Here is an 18,333-nt window from a genome sequence, read left to right on the forward strand (position 1 = left end):
TTACTGGCCGATCTAATGCCGATAAAAGCAGATATCTCCGACACCGAAAGAGACTTCCCGTTTTTTACAATGGAAAGAGCTCAGCCAGAGCTTTAAAATTAGCCCTCACAACTACCTAGGCCTGACAGAGAAACATTACGATCATTATCGGTTACAAGTTTGTTAAGTTTTCATACATTATGTTGCAGACTTTTGCTTATCATTTCAGAACCATAAGAGACAGACACTTCCTGTTTTTAAATCTGCTGATTCTTTTCTTTAAAGCAGTACTAAGTAACTCATGCCCCGAGAAGCCATAAGCACAACTGCAGGTGTCTTAGCAAGTTGTGATTTTCTTTACTTATTGTCCGTGAGAGTAAATACTATGCTGACAGAAAAGACAAAGGGAGAGAGGGATATTGTACATCCAATTACACAATAGAAATATATTTTTTCACTCAAACTTGGATGTAAATACTAAAGCAGTTAGCTCTGCCCGTCATGATTCTATTAGTGTGTATTGGTGGCTCCGGTCCGGTGGTAGTCAAGGTGCAATTGTGGTTTTCTGGCCAGAGACACCAGGGGGAGATGAATCATCCCATTAACACTTGTATTACCTCCAGAGGGGTAATACAAGTGCAAGAGCGTGCATATTTGCATCGGCCTGAGAAAAACCCACATCGGTCACCCTCCAGTCTAATTGTAACATCTTTACATCTTTTCACGTAAATACGAGGCGTTTTGCGGCTGGTGATTCATAGAACAAAGCAGCTGAATAGTCCCTCTGTCCACGGTCTCTGTGACGAGTTCGTTTTACCTGACTTTTGCTCCTTGAGTAAAGCATCGCAAGTCAGAGCACAGGAGCGAGAAAGAGAGAAGGCGCCAAACGTCTTTATTTGAGAATGATTAGAACTAAAGACGATTTTCTGACAACTCCTAAAAATGCCTCTTTGTTGCAGATTTACACATTGTTGCTACATGAAGCTGAAATAAATTTAATGCATACTGTGACATGCATTTAACAGTAGTTTTAGAAGTAATACACGGAAACATGTGTACAAACTATCAATATCGTAATATGTTATCAAATCGTACAGCACTACCAGGTTTGATGTCTTTTTTGCAATTTTGAGCTTTAACTTTTGAAGCACATTTGGACACCAGTTATTTCTGTATCTCTGTATCTTTAAAGTGCAAACACATACTTGTGGCTTATAAACTTGGTGGTCCTCTGCCGCCCCACATCCTCCATGAAACCCTGCAGATAAAAGCCAAAGTTAAGGACGGCCAGGGTCACGTCCGGAGGGAAGGGGGGAGGTTTGTTTGACCTTGACGACTCCCTCCCTCTCCAACTGTCGGCAGATCATCCTCCTCTCCAGTTTGCCCAGGTTCATCTTGGTGCCTATGGCCACACAGGTCATTCCCTTGGTCCCACTGGACACCACTGAATGAGCGAGAAAAACAAGGAGGGATTCACTTGGTGAGGTTAGTGCAACTCATTAACATTCACCGCACAAACATCATGCAAGGAATTTCATACCATAGAGCTTTTCCTCTAGCATTCCGATCTGCTTTTCTTTTGGATTGCACAAGCATTGTTCATCCAAGTGTGTCAAATCCTATGATAATTTTGTTTTTCACCTCAAAAATCCACAACAAGCTACTTCTTTGTGCCGACATTCAGTCCCCCTTTGGTGGCACTGCGGTACAGCGGTTAGCGCCCATGCTTCACAGCTAGAAAGTCCCGGGTTCAATTCCGACCTGGGCGGGGCCTTTCTGTGGAGTTTGCATGCTCTTCCCGTGTCTGCGTAGGTTTCCTCTGCGTACTCCAGTTTCCCCTACCACTAAAATATGTACAATAGGTGACTCCTCCAGCCAGATGATTCTGACCATGAAGCACGTGTGCCATGCTCGTACCTCTCACACACGTTGCACAGATAGATAATTATTTACATCAGGCTTGCTTTGGGCTCGGGCCGAACATTCAAGTTAATTGCTTGGGTTGGGCCAGGCATTATGCCTGTTGGGCTCAGGTCGGGTAGGGCTCGATTCTTTGGGCCCAATCTTAGATCAGAAACTCTGGATTAATCTCCGCAACATTGCCCGACCCCTCCCGACCCTCTCAACATCTGCTGCAGAAACTCATCCAAGCGTTCGTCACCTCCAGACTCGGTGACTGCGATTGCTCTTCTATGCATTCGTTTCCAAAAACTGCACAAAACTCCGCCCGCCTCCTCAGCCACACCCACTTTAGAGACCACATCACCCCTACCCTCCAACAGCTCCACTGGCTCCCGTACAACAGCGCACTCCCTTCAAGGTTCTACTCATCACATACAAATCCCTACATACAGTGGGGAAAAAAGTATTGGCCAAAATTCAAAAGAAAGTCTATGGGAAACTGACCAAATACGTTTTTTTCCCACTGTGCATTATTATTATCATTATTAAAGGGGCTAGATGCAAGTTCGCTATTTTATACTCACTACTGCCACCTCAGGTTATATGTGTTACTGCACCTACTATATTAAAGGGGGGGTATCGTCTTTTTCTAGCTTTACATTATACATACATTATTATGTCATTCCCTCATTAAAAACATGCCTGAAGTGTTGCCTTGGCACATTCACGTATTTTTGAGTAATCTATAAAAACTCTGAGTCCTCCTAGGAACGCCCCCACCTCCTGGAGACGCCCCCACCTCCTGGAGACGCCTCCAAGCTTTCGTCACCAGCCGAGTAACCAACCACTGCTCCTCAGCAGAACCCCCTCCCCACTGATGCCACAGACAGCGTGAGGAGGGGGCGTGTCGGAAAAGGTCAGAGGTTCTTGAAGAGACAGAGGCCTATTTCAAGACATTCGCTACAGCCATTTTGAGAGAGCAATTTTATACAAGGCAGTTATTTTAATTTACTGCATTAACAGACCAACAGAAGGTTTCGTCATCATTGTAGTGCGCTATAGACTGGTGCTATGTGATTGAAAAAAGTATAATACCCCTCTTTAAAGGTCCTATATCATGCAAAATCGACTTTTTGGAGGTTTTAACCATGTTGTTATGCTATTTCCTTATCAAAAATACCCCCAGAGTGGTTTGTGGCTTCATTCACGCAGTTCTCAGAAATCTTCCTGAATCCTGCTCTCTGAGCCGCTGCTCCGCCCTCTCCTCTGCTGGAAAACGACTGAGTTGTGACACTCTGACGTTTTTTACGTCATAGTGTCAAACAGGAAGAGCACAACTTCTGTAAAGTAGTGCCTTACAGCCTGATTTTAATTTATAAAACAGCTTTACAAAAAACAAAATGCACCCCTGAGTGTCATGTTTGCACTGAAGGATGTGAAGATGGAGCGCTTTCTAAACTATTCTGGACACACCTATTCTTTTTTCTTATCTAACGATAATGTCGTGGAGAAAAGCGCGTTTTGCTACGAGAGGTGCGGGACTTTTTTCAACCTTCCTAAAGAAGAGGCCACTCGGCACAATTTGGAATTTCTTTCTGGGTTTCAGCGACTATCAGCTAAAATAGTGTTTTTCTGTGACTGTCGCTTGATGGATGTTTGGTGAACCTTGTGTGTTAGCCATTTATGAAGCTGTGTTGCAGATGTCAATGTCAACTCCTTATAACTGTATTGTGAAGTAACTTCACTTATTGCTGTGATATTTATAATTATTTTACTGCTAATAATGCATGGGCAGATCCGCTCGGAGAGAGGGGGCGGAGTTAATTGAATCAAAGCGTCTTGTCGTCCGCGTTTGGAAAATACCCCCAGAAAAAACTTATATTTCTCACAAAAAGTAGTGCTCCATAGCGGAAGAGGTACAATATATCATATAAATGCCTATACTTTACTTTGGGATGGCTAAAATAGCATGATAAAGATCCTTTAAGCTCGTGCATGACGGCACTTCGGACCGAATTAACACCTTTTTGAGTGACAGTGCAGGATTTTAGAGGCAGTAGAATGAGGTCTGGGCTCATTACACATTAGGACATTGCTGGAACATGTAGGGGGAGGAAAATACAGAATTTTAACATTTTGTCTGTATAGTCCCTTTAACATGCTTTCTGCATTCATACGTTACTGTGTTTAACTGAAGGAAAAACTGTCACACAGGAAATATTGAATGGTAAATTAGTCGAAACATGCATACAAAACCCCAGTTATTGGTGAAAACAGTTTATTATTAAAAAAAAAAATGCCATAGCCTAACTTCCTGGTTCAACATGGCACTCTCCCTAAGCCCCTCCCCTTCGCCCTTTGAGTAGCTGTTGTCAATGAAATATTTTTTTTTTTTTAAAAGCTGTTGCCACTGCTTAAGCAGATGCTTTAGCTCCTCAAAGGTAATAATTATTATTATAAGGTAAGAAAAGCACGGAGAAGCTCGAGCATTGTATCAGCCATCACTGGGGAAGATTCAAAGATTACTGAAACATGCACCAATTGGTTTTTAAACACAACTGCAGGTATGTTTAAGATGAGATGATAACTTTTAACTTTTTTTTTTGTAGCGCTGGTGCTACCAACTTTTTCATTTGGTTGCACGGACAATATTTTGGTCGCACATACTCGAGACACAATATATATACAGTATGTTCACCATTTTAATAAATTAAAACAAGGACCATTATAAACATGTTCCAAATCACTAATAATTGATCCTAATAACGATTAAAATAGTGTTAAAACTTTTTAAAAGTGAGTTTTTCATATTAATAATAGAGTGATTTTTTATATATTTTTTTTGCATTGTTCTGCTTTAATTTTGTGTTTTCAATCCATTATTATTCATCTTCCTTGACAATTGTTTGTCTCTTTCTTTCCAAATATGCAATATCACTGTCACTTATTTAGCCTAAAGCCTAAATAAAATACAGGAGCTGAATCTGCTGTGGCTGAGGGAGAGGGCGGGCCATAACAGCAGCTGTTAGCTTTATGTTAGCTCTCTGTTAGCTCTCTGCTAGCTTTACGTTTGCGCTCTAAAACAAGCTTCTTCTGTCCGCGAGGATATCAGAGCGAACTCCGGTAGGAACATAAAACGCTAAGCTCTTTCTGCTCCTGTCTCCTCCTCTCGTGCGCGTGCTTCTCTCTGACCTGCGCTCGTGAGCTCGCCGCTCGGCTGCAAAGCTACCGCCCCAAAAGGCGAACATAAAAGTGAAAATACACTGCTCACAAAAACTTAGGGCACACTTAAAAAACACAATGTAACTCCAAGTAAGTCAAATTTCTGGGATATCAGACTGTCCAGTTAGGAAGCCACGCTTAGTGTGAATCAATTTCACTTGGTGTTGTGGAAATTAAACAGACAACAGGTGGAAATGAGAGGCAACTAGCAAGATCACTCCAAAAGAGGAATGGTTTTGCAGGTGGTGACCACAGACCATTTCCCTGTCTTCATCCTTTGTACCGTATTTTTGGAACACTTTTGCATTTGTCCAGTGTTCTCACCACTAGAAGTATCATGAGGAGCATCTACAACCCACAGAAGCTGCTCAGGGAGTGATGCTCATCCAAAATGGCACGTCCATTCGTGCTGTGGCAAGAAGGTTTGCTGTGTCTCCCAGCGCAGTGTCCAGAGCATGGAGGAGATACCAGGAGACAGGCCAGTACACCAGGAGACCTGGGGGGGGCCGACCGAGGTCAACAACCAAGCAGCAGGACCGCTATCTGCTCATTTGTACACGGAGAAACAGGAGAAGCACTGCCCGAGCCCTACAAAATGACCTCCAGAGGGCCACAAATGTGCATGTTGGTCCTCAAGCGGTCAGAAACCGACTCCATGAGGGTGGTATGAGGGCCCGACGTCCACAAGTTGGGCCGATGCTTACTGCCCAACACCGAGCAGCCCGATTGGCATTTGCCCGAGAACACAGCGATTGGCAGATTGGCCAATGGTGCCCTGTGCTCTTCACGGATGAGAGCAGGTTCACCCTGAGCACATGTGACAGACGTGACAGAGTCTGGAGACGCCCTGGAGAACGTTCTGCTGCTGCAACATCATCCAGCATGACCGGTTTGGTGGTGGGTCAGTGATGGTCTGGGGAGGCATTTCATTGGAGGGCCGCACAGCCCTCCATGTGCGAGCCAGAGGTTCCCTGACTGGCATTGGGTACCGGGATGAGATCCTCAGACCTATTGTAAGACCATATGCTGGTGCTGTGGGCCCTGGGTTCCTTCTGATGCCTGATAATGCCAGGCCACATCTGGCAATAGTCTGTCACCTGTTCCTGCATTATGAAGGTATTGATGTTATGGACTGGCCTGCCCGTTCCCCAGACTTAAATCCAATAGAGCACATCTGGGACATCATGTCTCGGTCCATCCATCAACGCCACGTCGCACCACAGACTGTCCAGGAGCTGACTGATGCTCTAATCCAGGTCTGGGAGGAGATCCCTCAGGAGGACATCCGTGGTCTCATCAGGAGCATGCCCAGGCGTTGTAGGGAGTGCATTCAGGCACGTGGAGGCCACACACACTACTGAGGATGATACAGACTCGTTTTGAGGAATTTCTACAGAATTTGGATCAACCAGTGACCTGATTTGTCACTTTGATTTTGACTATAATTTTGGATCCAGACCTCCAGGGGCTGAGAATTTGATTTCCATTTATCATTCTTATGTTATTTTGTTCTCAACACATTACCCTACAGTCTAATCTAATTGATTGACATCTAGGATGTGTTTTTTGAGTGTGCCCTACGTTTTTGTGAGCAGTGTAGATACTACTGTGGGGAATAAACTGTCGGAAAGTGCGTATTGGCAGAAAGTAATAGAAGGTTAATTCATGTTGGGACACGTGGCTTCTGTTGCTGTCTGTATTTCACCTGTCTCTCGGACAAACAGGGAGAGCGGGGCACTTGCCTGGACAAAACGTTTAGCCTAAGCTGCCAGCTGACTTCTTCAATAATAGTAGAAGCTTGGGTGTGTGTGTGCGTGCGTGTTTGTGCAGTGTGTGTTCTCAGAAGAGTGCTCTGGAGACGCTGTTTATAATGTTGTTTGCAGCAATCCTCATAAAGCCATATTAGACTTTCTTTTTTTTTTTGCTCGCACAGGTGCTACAACTTATTTTTTTTACTCGCACATTCTCTAAAAATAGTCGCATATGCGAGCATTTTGGTCGCAGTCTAGAGCCCTGTATGGTATCCATTGCAACATGTGTGTCGCGCACACACATGCATGGCACCTTTACAAATAATGCCCCCACAACCCGCTGACCAAGTGGCACTGAGCACAATGTGGAACCTCTGAAGTCTATCCAATCATAGTAAAAAGCTCCACACTCAAGTGCGCGTGTACAGGCATGTTATATGTAGATGCCACACGAGGCGTGACGTTAGCACTGCTCCTGAGTACCAGCTGACCTGACCCATCATGCCCTGCTCCACCTTTAGGACAGTCCAAGGGAGAAGAGAGATGTCACCAGTGACATGGAATATCTTACCCAAGTTATAGGCCTGGGACAGCAGATCCCTCTCCATGATGCGACCCTCAGGACGAACATCTCCCTGCTCTTCATCCTCCTCTTCATCATAATCAGGAGTCTTCTTCTGAGAGTACGGCTTCAGCAGACGAAGGCAGCGCACCTGCACCTTGTTTCCTACAACAACAACAACAGTATATACCAAGATTATGAGAGGCAATGGTGTCATTAGTTAGGTCAGTGAGGTCGAGACTGGCATGGGACATTTACAGCGGGAACCAGATGTTTACATACACTTCATAAAAAGACAATTTGCATTTTTTTTCTCACGGTCTGACATAAAACCAGAATTAACTTTTACTTTTTTAGACCAATTAGAATTTTCCAAATTATATTTGCTAAATGTCAGAAGAATGAGAGATAGAATAAAAAAAAGGGGAAAAAAAGTGTTACTTCTTAGATTAGTTTATTTCTTTATTTGAGCAGTTGAAATTCTGCTCAAGAGGAGTGGGCGCCCACCCCCAAAATAAACTTCTAACAAAGATGTTTAGAAGTTTACATACGCTAAGATTACTATACCTTTAACCAATTTGGGAAAGCCCAGATGACGATGTCATGACCTTGGAAGCACAAGTCTGGATCATCCTTGAGGGAAATTTCAAGACACTTGAAGGTTCAGGTTCATTGGTTAAAACAATGATGGAAATGTCCAGTCATCATACAGATCAGAAAGAAGGCGGGTTCTGTGTCCCAGAGATGAATGTGCTGTGTCTGAAATGTGAAAATCAACCCAAGAACAAATGCAAAAGACCTGGTGAAGATGCTAAACCTGGTAAGAGTTTGTCATTATCCAGAGTGAAACAAGTCCTGTACATGGGCTGAGAGGGAACTCTGCCAGGAAGGAGCTCTTACTCCCAAAAAAACATGAAAAAGTCAGATATGAGTTTGCAAATAAAAAAAGGATAAATAAATAATTTTTTTGAGACATATCCTGTGGTCTGATGGAAAAAAATATACTTTTTTGGCCATAATGTCCATGGTCACGTTTGGAGGAAAAAGGGGGAATCTTGTGACAACTGTGAAATACGGGGGTGGCAGCATCTGCTGTGGGGCTGTTTTGCTGCAGGAGGGACTGGTGCACTTCACAAAATCGATGACGTCATGAAGAAAGAACTCTATGTGTAAATATTGGAGCAACATGTTAAAGCAGTACTAAGTAACTCTTCCCCCTAGAGGCCATAAGCGCAACTGCAGGTGTAGTAGCAAGTTACGATTTTTTAATTTATTAATTGTCTTGGAGAGTAAATACTACGCTGACAGGAAAAGCGAAGGGAGAGAGGGTTACTGTGCATCCAACTATACAACGGAAATATTTTTTTTTCACTCAAACTTGGCTGTAAATACTGTTTAAAGTGACGTTAGCCCGCAGTTAGCTTTGCCCGTTAGCATGTTAGCTTCTTCTTCGTGATTACATTAGTGTGTATTGCTTTCTCCGCACCGGGGGCAGTCAAGTTGCAAACATGGTTTTCTGGCCAGAGACACCAGGGGGAGATGAAAGACCCTCCAATCATCTCATAAACACTTGCATTACCCCCACAGGGACTACGGAAAGGATTTATTAAGGTAAATAAGTTACTTAGTACTGCTTTAAGACATCAGCCAGGAAGTAAAAGCACAGATGGGTCTTCCACATGGACAATGACCCAAAGCAAACTGCCAAATTGGTTACAAAGTGGCTTAAGGAAAACAAAGTCAATGTTCTTAAGTGGTCATCAAAAGTCCTGATCTCAATCCAGTTGAAAATGTATGGGCAGAGCTGAAAAGGCATGTGAACGCAAGGTGGCTACAAATGTGTCTCAGTTACACCAGTTCTGTTTGGACGAATGGACCAAAACTCATTGTGAGAAGCTTGTGGAAGGAAATCCAAAATGTCTGACCCAAGTTATACAGTTTAAAAGGCAATGCTACCAAATATTAATTAAATGTATGTAAACTTTTGGTTTTGTAAAAAGCAATATAAAACCTTCTGGTATTTGACAAATAGAAATAATTTTCAGAATTCAAATTGACCTAAAAAAAATAAAAGTTACTTCTGGTTTCAGGACAGAAAAAAATGCAAATGTGTCTTTTTATAAAGTCCATGTAAACATATGGTTCCTGCTGTATATAAAAGTTCTTGCTTCAAATGATAAGCTATAGGAAAACCGGACAGAGGATGAGAGGATGAGAGGAAGGAAGAGAGACAAAGGAAGAGAGATAGGGAGGGCAAGAGAGAGGGAGGGCGAGAGAGAGGATGACAGGAAGGTGCGCAAACTCATTAAAGATCACTACACTGCATTTTAATCTGGTGACAAAGCTCTGTACAGCACAGCTAGATCTGCTCTGAAAAAAGGAATAAAAGAAGCCAAGGATGCTCAAAATCAGAAAACTGAAGACCAGCTAACACACACAAACCCTTGCATGGTCTGGAGAGGTTTACAACAGCTAACCAACAACAAAGGCAAGTCCAACAATCTGGATGGGGGCCTGGCTGAGGAGCTAAACCACTTCTCTGCCAGGTATGAGTTTCAGGGCCCCCACCCATCAACCTCCACAGATCCTATCCACCCACTCTCCATCCCTCACTTTGTGAGACGAGGATGTGCAGCGAGTTTTAAAGGCTGTTAACCCTCGATAGGCTGCGGGACCTGACGGAGTTCCAGGCAGGGTACTCCAGGCTTGTGCCGACCCTCTAACAAGGGTCTACACCAGGATCTTCAATCTATCCCCGGCTCAGGAGATCATTCCTTCCTGTTTAAAGTCAAGCATCATCATTCCAGTTCCAAAAAAGCCGGCATCTGTGGAGCTAAAGGACTTCAGACCTATCGTGCTGACTCCGGTTAAAATAATGTGCTTTGAGAAGCTTGTTCTCCTTCACATCAAGTCCAGACTGCCTGCCTCTTTTGATCCATATTAGTTTGCCTACCGTACCAACAGGTCGACAGAGGACGTTATTGCGACTTTCTTCGAGTGCTCCGGAAGAAGAAATTGGCGCTGTTGGTGTTTTTCTATCGGGCGACCATTGAGTGTGTCCTCACTTACTGCGTCACAGTATGGTTTGTGGCCTGCACCACAGCAAAAGTTTAAAAAAAGGGCCTGCAACGAGTCATGAAGTCTGCTGAAATAATAATCAGCTGCCCACTGCTCTCGCTGGAAGAACCGGCCTCTCGCCCTACTCGAGTAGAGCAAAAAACATTGTGAGAGACCCCTCCCATCCGAAGTACCACCTCTTCGAACTACTGCCCTCAGGGAAGAGATATTGGGCCGCCAAGTCTCACACCAGCAAGTAAGCTGCTTCCTGACATCCATCTCTAAATTTAATAATAATTTGGCCCAAAGACTTTCAAAGTAACTTTTTATTGTTATTATGTAATTCTGTATTTTTAATGCACCTACTTCGAGACCCAAATCAAATTTCGTTGTGTAGAGACTATAAAGCTGATTCTGATTCTGATAACGGGCAGAGAAGATGAGGGGCAGAGAGGATGAGAAGCTGTGAAAAAGAAATGCTGAGAAACTGACTAAGACACTGAGAAGCTGAGGGCAGTACCTCTTCTGTTAAGGCAGGGCCCGGCCTCAGGGTCCAGCTCCTCCAGAGGGATGGAGAAATGTTCCACCAGTTTGGACAACCTCATGTAAGTTATGAGACGCTTGAAACAGTTGTCTTCCACGTTCTACACAAACATATGGAGCATTAGGACTGACTTCTACCTAGTAATGTCATATGGACTGGTGATCTGACTGTGAGCATCAGTGCTTTACTGCGCACACCCAAACCTTTTGTCATTGTTTTACAAGTTGGTTAAATTGTAATGTTTAAGGTCCTGATCAACAGTTTAGCAGCACTCCTGAACAGGGCGCATGTGGGTGCTCACCAGGTGTTGGCGGAGGAACAGCAGAGTGCAGTGGCGTTCTGGAGACGCCTCCAGGATGTTGGACACCCGCTCCATCAGGATGTCGTACTTACTCCTCCTGTTCAGATGGCACAACAAACAACTTACTTTCCCTTCTTGGACATAAACGAGGGGTCAGTTTTGAGTCCGTACAGGCTGACGTGGAACCTCCGGAGCAGCAGCAGGCAGGAGTGCTGCTGTGTGCCCGAGCTCAGGCGGCACACGTGGGACTGCACCGTCACCAGGCTGTGGCGCACCAGGGACTTCCTCAGGTAATGGATCTTGCGGGAGTCGATCCTGTGGGAGCACAATTCAGCCCAATTCATCAAATATATATTTTACCTCACTAACTTGACCACTTTAGCCTTGCATTTCCTGTCGCAGAACTTCAAATGATGTGCAAGTCTGGAAAAATGTTTTATTGTACAACATGCGAGCAGGGGGCTAAATATTTGTGATGTAACGACTCAACCAAAATCGATTTAAAACTGTATAAAAAGTGAATCTATGTAAAAATATATAGATAAAATAATCAATGTAAAAAAAAGGACAAAAATGCACATGTTAAAAACATGTTTGTGTAATCCAATGTGCTTTGATTTTGTGGTTACATGCAGCTCCAATCCGGCTGCCGGCGCTGACCGGCTCGCTCAGAGTTTCACATCAACAGAGACTTTTTTTTGGCCATTTTTACACTTAAATCTTATTTCCATATAAAAACATGAATTAAGAGAACACTTGCAATATTTAGGTTACTAATCTGCTAAACCCGACGCACTATGTGGCACCATAAGCATAAGGGACAAAGCCAAATTTAGGGAGTTGAATATAGGGCTGCAACTAAGGATGGAAGGACCCGAGACTTTTCTCACAAAAGCTGAAGCTGTGGCTGAAGAACAAACAAAAATGTGAACACTGAACTGTGAGGCTGAACTTGGGATGGGAAGTGGTCAGATATGTCTTCTCTTCTTTCATTTTATTGTTGAATTGTTTGATGCTTTTCACTGATTTTTCATTTTTCTGTTCTTTTATAAACCCTCTCAAAAGCCTAACCAGGGACGGGGGCTGCAAATTAGCCGATGGCTAGACGCCTTATGTACAGAACATCGGCCAACGAGTTGGCAATTTTTCCTTGTACTGTCCCTGTCAAATAAACAAATAAATAAATAAAAATATTGGTAATCCATTAATCTACCGATTATTCTTGCAATGTGCTATATGCACAGTGACCCCACGTGATTTCCGCCTGGACAGTCAGCCAGAGGCTGTCCTTCCTGTCTGTCATCTCTTCCCATTAAAAATTAGCAGGTCCCACAGAAATGAAGCAATAGCTTAAGATTTGGTAAAGGACAGCGAGTAAAAGTTCGGATGTGGCTGGAGCAGGTTAAAAAATATTACGTGAGACGTAACGACTTCACTGGAAGAAACTCCGTGTTCATAACGGTGGATGTTTTTGTCTTGAAGCTAACGCGGCTAACAAAATAAAAAATAAAACTAGCGCAAAGTTTTGAACGAGCCAGCGCAAAAAAGAATCGTCCTGTTAGTAGTTTAAATAATATTTACTTGTTTACATGTTATATTATCATTTTTCAACACTAGCCTTTAGCTCTAAGATAAAAGCTCCTACCTTACGACAGCTGGCGTTTCCTTTGGGTGCTGGATTCAGAGCGAACATGATGTTTGTAATACGTTGCTGTGACTGTCCATCAGTAACTCGTTGTCCTTAACCAGATCCTGAGCTATCGCTATTTTTGTGTGGGAACCTGCTAATTGTGAACGTAAACGACCAGCGACAGGAAGTGCTGCGTCTGGCTGACTGTCCAGGAAGACGTCACGTGGGGAAACTGTGCATATAGCCCATTAATCGATTAATCAGTTGGCTGTTAAAAGTGTATGAAAATTGTATTTTGACCAATTTTTGTTCCCAAAAAAAGTGCCACCGCTTGAGGACATGTTGATGGAGTAAACTTAAAGTGAAAGTTTGTAGCAGGCTCTTAAAAAATTATAAAATGTTCAATGTACAAAACACTACAGACCGTAACTTTAAAGAAAAAGTAGGTTTTCATCAGAAATACAAATGGTCATTTTTGCTCTATTTGTGTCTGTGTTTACTAGAAAACAATTAATCGATAACTAAAATAGTTGTCAAACATTTCAATAATCGATTAATTGTCGATTAATCGATTAGTTGAATAACTCAAACACACAGTAGAAAAGCTCTCCTAATATCCAGCTGATTGGCAGACCAGCCGGCAACACTCAGCCAATCACAGCGCTCCTAGTACTAGTGTGGTAACGAGAGACGCCACTTTGACGCAATCAGCCAAACCTGGCTTCACCTCTTGGTGGCGTGAGTCAATAATCCACAGTACAGGAAGGATAACAGTTTCAACATGTCTGATTTCACCAGATTCCCTTACACACTAACAATGAACAAAAAGGACAGGACACTGTGAACTGACATGACACAGTGTCCCATACCTGAATGAGCCGTTGTGGAGGTCGCGCTGCAGCTCGCCCTGCCAGCGCGCCCGCCCCACTCGCTCCAGCACACAGTAGGACTCGTCCGACAGCTTCAGGTCCGGGTCGCTCTCACTCCCGATCAGAGCCCGGAACCGCACCTTCTGAGAGGCCACCAGCACCAGCCTCCGGCCAAACCTGAGCAGAGCAGGAGGTTTTTGTGTTTTATTGTTCTATTGTAGCTAAAACAAAGTCAGTATACATGACTGAGCGCTTTAAGAACGAGCAAAAATAGGTGTTGGCTTTTTAACCAAAGATCATGAATGCTCCAGCTACGCATCACATGGAAGATCAAATTAAGCTATAGTTGTGCTGAAAGGTTTACATATCCTGGCAGAATTTGTTTCAAAGAATATGAAAGATAACACACACAAAAAAGTCACTCATAGTTAGTGGTTGTGCGACAACTGCGTTTACTCTTTTTAAATCATAATGAAAAAAGAAAGTACCAAAATGACCCTGATCAAAAGTTTACATACATTCTTAATTCTGCGTATTTCCCCCTTTAACATAACTGACAGCTTGGATTCTTTTGTGGTAGTTGTGGATGAGATTCTTTATTTTTTCTGATGGTAATGCGGCCCATTCTTCCTGGCAAAAAGCCTCCAGTTCCTGTAAATTCCTGGGCTGTCTTGCATGAACTGCATGTTTGCGCTTTCCACCATACCTACTGTGAAATATGGAGGTGTTTCGCTGATGGGGACAATACACAGTATTAACACATTGAGTGCTGCGCTGTTTGAGGGATTTAGCTGTACAGTGGCAACAATCCAGACCATGATTTCATGCTATTTGTAGCACCACAGTGTATTCTGAGTTATAGCTATGCACATGTGCTATGGCTCGTTTGAAAGCTGAGACTCTAAGCTCTCCATAGGTGAAAGTTTAATTCTCCGTGCCTGGGTTCCTAAGAAATCTAAGCTAAACAGAGGCTAAACTTTATCAAAATCACAGATTTTTTTCTAGATTCGGAGATAACAGGGGGTTTATGCAACACTCTCCTTTCTGATTAACTCCTCTCTCCTCTCTGGACGGACACTAACGTTATGTGAAGAGGAAAATGCCTAAATATCTCTGTTTCAAGTCAAGTTTCTACAACAACATTGTTGACACGTTTTGAAAGACCGCGTGTTACCGCAGATCGATCGCTTTTTCTCACATGTGCATTTAAACAGCCTGGTTCTCGGATTGAAGACTTCTGAGCTGTCATTGGACAGATTTTGACCATTTAAAAACTCAAAGAAACGTTAAAATCTCAACTGTTTCGATTTTCCCATGTGAAGCCGCTCCGCTTTGTCAAACGCGCTCCAGAGAGTGAGAGAGAACTGTCGGCTTTACAGCTGTTTGCTACGCAACACGACGTCCCCGCGGACTAAAAAAGAACAGAAAAGAAATGCAATAATATATTAAATGTCCATATCGTGACTTCTCACAAGTTTTCGATCATCATTTATTTCACTTCTGTTTATCACAGAGAAACCAAAATCACACATAAGGTGTATTAAAGTGTCTAGTTTCGTAATAAATACATAAAAACACAAACGTCTTTGCCACTAAATGTGTTAAAAACTGGGGTATGTAAACTTTTAATCATTGTGTTTTTGGTACTTTCTTTCCAATTGTTTTGGATGCTCCTGACATGTACTTCAACCACTCTAGATGTTTTTTACAATACATAAGGTCACACTCTTCTGCTTATTTGTGATTATAGTCCTCAAATACATAGATTTCAGGCCATTTTCATTTAATATCTAGTATTTTTGTTGGCCAGAATTATCTCGGTTTTGTGTGTCTTTGTAAACACAGCAGGTTATGAGAAACCAGGATGCTTTCACTGGGATACAATACTCCCTGTGCCATGTAAACTGAGTATCCTGTTTTCTGAGTGCTGCTGCTGTAAGGAGCATAAGTGAAGGGCCCACAGCGACAGTAGCTTGTACCTGGGCTTTTAAAACCTTGTACCTTGTAATATTAAACAATAAATTGCAGTTTCTTTACAAAATACAACACTGATGTAGTTCCACAGACTGCTCTCAGACGAGGCACTCTAGGAACAACTGCTTGTTTATGTTTTTGTATCTGTCCCTATCAAATAAACTAAACAAATTAGATGAATACTAAACTGCTATTGGGACGCAAAAAAACAACAAACTAAAGATTAAAGAAAAATGAGAAAATGTACGTGCCTAAAAGAATGGTAAATGGTCTCAACTTATATAGCGCTTTTCTACCTTCATCAGGCCCAAAGCGCTTTACAGCAAGGAACCAGTCACCCATTCACTCCCGCATTCATACACCAATGTATGCAGACACTGGAGGCAAGGAGGGTGAAGTGTCATGCCCGAGCTGGGATTCGAACCCATGACCCTAAAAGAAAGGTTAGAGGTATGGGAGCAGTGTGGCACCTTTCCCAGGCTTGTTGGAGGTTGAGCAGAGGGGTGTTGGAGGCTGATCGGATCCTTGCGGTGACGTCTTTTCTTTGGGTGAAGTACACACACGAGCCCTGGATCCCACGCGGGTTATCCTGGATAATGTGCGGCTGGTACACATCTTTCCGGTTTTCAAACGTCTGCCCCATGAATTCGATCCCTGTGTCAGGGTCGATGTTCTCCAGCCTGAAAGAAAGAAGAGGATTCATTCTACATTTACCACACACAAGATTAGCTTAAAACAGCTTAGAAAAGAGCTGTGGAACAACTCCTGCAGCAGCCACGTCACAATGTTACTTTGCCACATACGTCATCCTATTTATTTAATATTCTTATGCATGCCCCCTATAGCCTTATAGTTTAAAGTTTTATAGCTTATTTTTTATCTAGATTCTGTGTTATATGTTTTATGTTGGACGTCAGCACCGAGAAAATGTCCTAGTTTGTGAACCTGTTCTCAAACCATGGCAATAAAAACGATTCTGATTCTGATATTATATAATTAAAGATGCACCGATACAGCTACCGATATGATATACTGAGTATCTGCTGATATCCGATTTTGCCGATACCAAGAGACTTTCTTAAAACCCATAAGGGCCCCACGGTGACACAGGTGTCACACACCATCTACATACTTAGTTCCTAATAGAACATTAATCTTCAATTGAACCATTGTAGTCCCAAAGTGACATCCACGTAACATACTGGAGAAGTCATGTGACAGGAAGTGAATTCTTGCTCCCATAACATCACTTGCTAAACAGTGGCATACGTAAATGAGCCCTTATTAGCAAACTAACACATTTTACAAAGCCCTTTTTTTTTCGACTGCAAAGGTATGTTCAACGTATATGACAATGGTAATCATTAAATAACGTAATGTCCAAGATCACTTTAAACTGTTCTGAGCACATTCATCTACACAAATTGAAATAAAAAGTGTAAAAAAAAAAATTGCTGTGACATATGTGTCACAGCGGGCCTTTTTTCATAAAAGTATTCATAAAAGTATTCTACTGTGGTTCATTTGAAAGCACAAAACAATGTCAAGTGAACTTTTGTGGGCCAGTAAGGTCACAAACGACTTCAGAGGGCGTTTGCATAGCAAAGAGCAGAGTCAGAGCTCTTAAATGAGATCTCTCCCAACATCCTAGGCTTCATAGGGTCGGAACAAAGTTCAGTATAATTTTGGACACGTGTTTGTACACAAAGTAATACTTTATGCTGCAGACTATAGCTTGCTAATTCAGAACCGTAAGAGATAGAGAGTTGACCTTTCCATCAAGTAAATTATTACCTGCCTAGGCATCCGGGGGCAACATTTTGACTTTTGGGGGCCCAACCGTGCCCAGGTCCACCAAATTGCCAATGAATTTGCGGCATTAAATTGAAAACTGAAAGTGATAGAGACTTGGGAGCTTTAAAATAAGCCCTTTCCCAAGTTCTGAGGCCTCATGGGGGCAGAGTAATATTGAGTTGAAATTTGAGTTCGTACACCACACATTGTGCATATTTTATATTTTTTCTTTTGCCCATTACTCCGGAATGGAACGTGATAGATTTACTGTTTTTTGTTTTGTTTTGGAATCTACTAATTTTTATCTGCAAGCAATACATTATCTGCATAGGACTCCGTGAGGCGATCACACCTTTGTGGGTCCCCTGCATGTATAGTTTTTCACCCAAAAACCCATGTGATACGAACAACAACCATCTACTCTTTCCAAGCTTTCAAATAAGCCTAACCTGATATCCCTAGGCCTTACGGAAGCTGTGCAACAACAAATTGAATAGTTCGACAAATGCTCGTCAAAAGCAGGTAAAAGGACATCCCTCCACCATTACCTGTTATACCGTCCCTCCACCCCCTCACTTAACCTGTACCGTCCCTCAACTCATCACCTGTCATACTGTCCCTCCACCCCCTCACTTTACCTGTACCGTCCCTCCACCCATCATCTGTCATACTGTCCCTCCACCCCCTCACTTCACCTGTACCGTCCCTCAACTCATCACATGTTATAGCGTCCCTCCACCCCCTCACT

At 42.9% G+C, this 18,333-nt stretch overlaps 1 protein-coding gene across 1 annotated transcript in view; it reads right to left on the minus strand.

Annotated features, from left to right (window-relative positions):
* Positions 1-18,333, minus strand: part of gtf3c1 (general transcription factor IIIC subunit 1) — a 65,224-nt gene that overhangs the window by 45,631 nt on the left and 1,260 nt on the right. The window contains exons 3-10 of the mRNA XM_079553618.1: positions 16,262-16,471; positions 13,818-13,994; positions 11,490-11,633; positions 11,319-11,415; positions 10,994-11,117; positions 7,426-7,581; positions 1,308-1,423; positions 1,185-1,237 (exon numbers count right to left, since the gene is read on the minus strand). Of these exons, the coding sequence (XP_079409744.1) occupies positions 1,185-1,237; positions 1,308-1,423; positions 7,426-7,581; positions 10,994-11,117; positions 11,319-11,415; positions 11,490-11,633; positions 13,818-13,994; positions 16,262-16,471 (1,077 nt within the window). The remainder of the gene's footprint in view (positions 1-1,184; positions 1,238-1,307; positions 1,424-7,425; positions 7,582-10,993; positions 11,118-11,318; positions 11,416-11,489; positions 11,634-13,817; positions 13,995-16,261; positions 16,472-18,333) is intronic.

This window comes from Gobius niger, assembly GCF_951799975.1.
Source record: "Gobius niger genome assembly, chromosome: 3".
Taxonomy (NCBI): domain Eukaryota; kingdom Metazoa; phylum Chordata; class Actinopteri; order Gobiiformes; family Gobiidae; genus Gobius; species Gobius niger.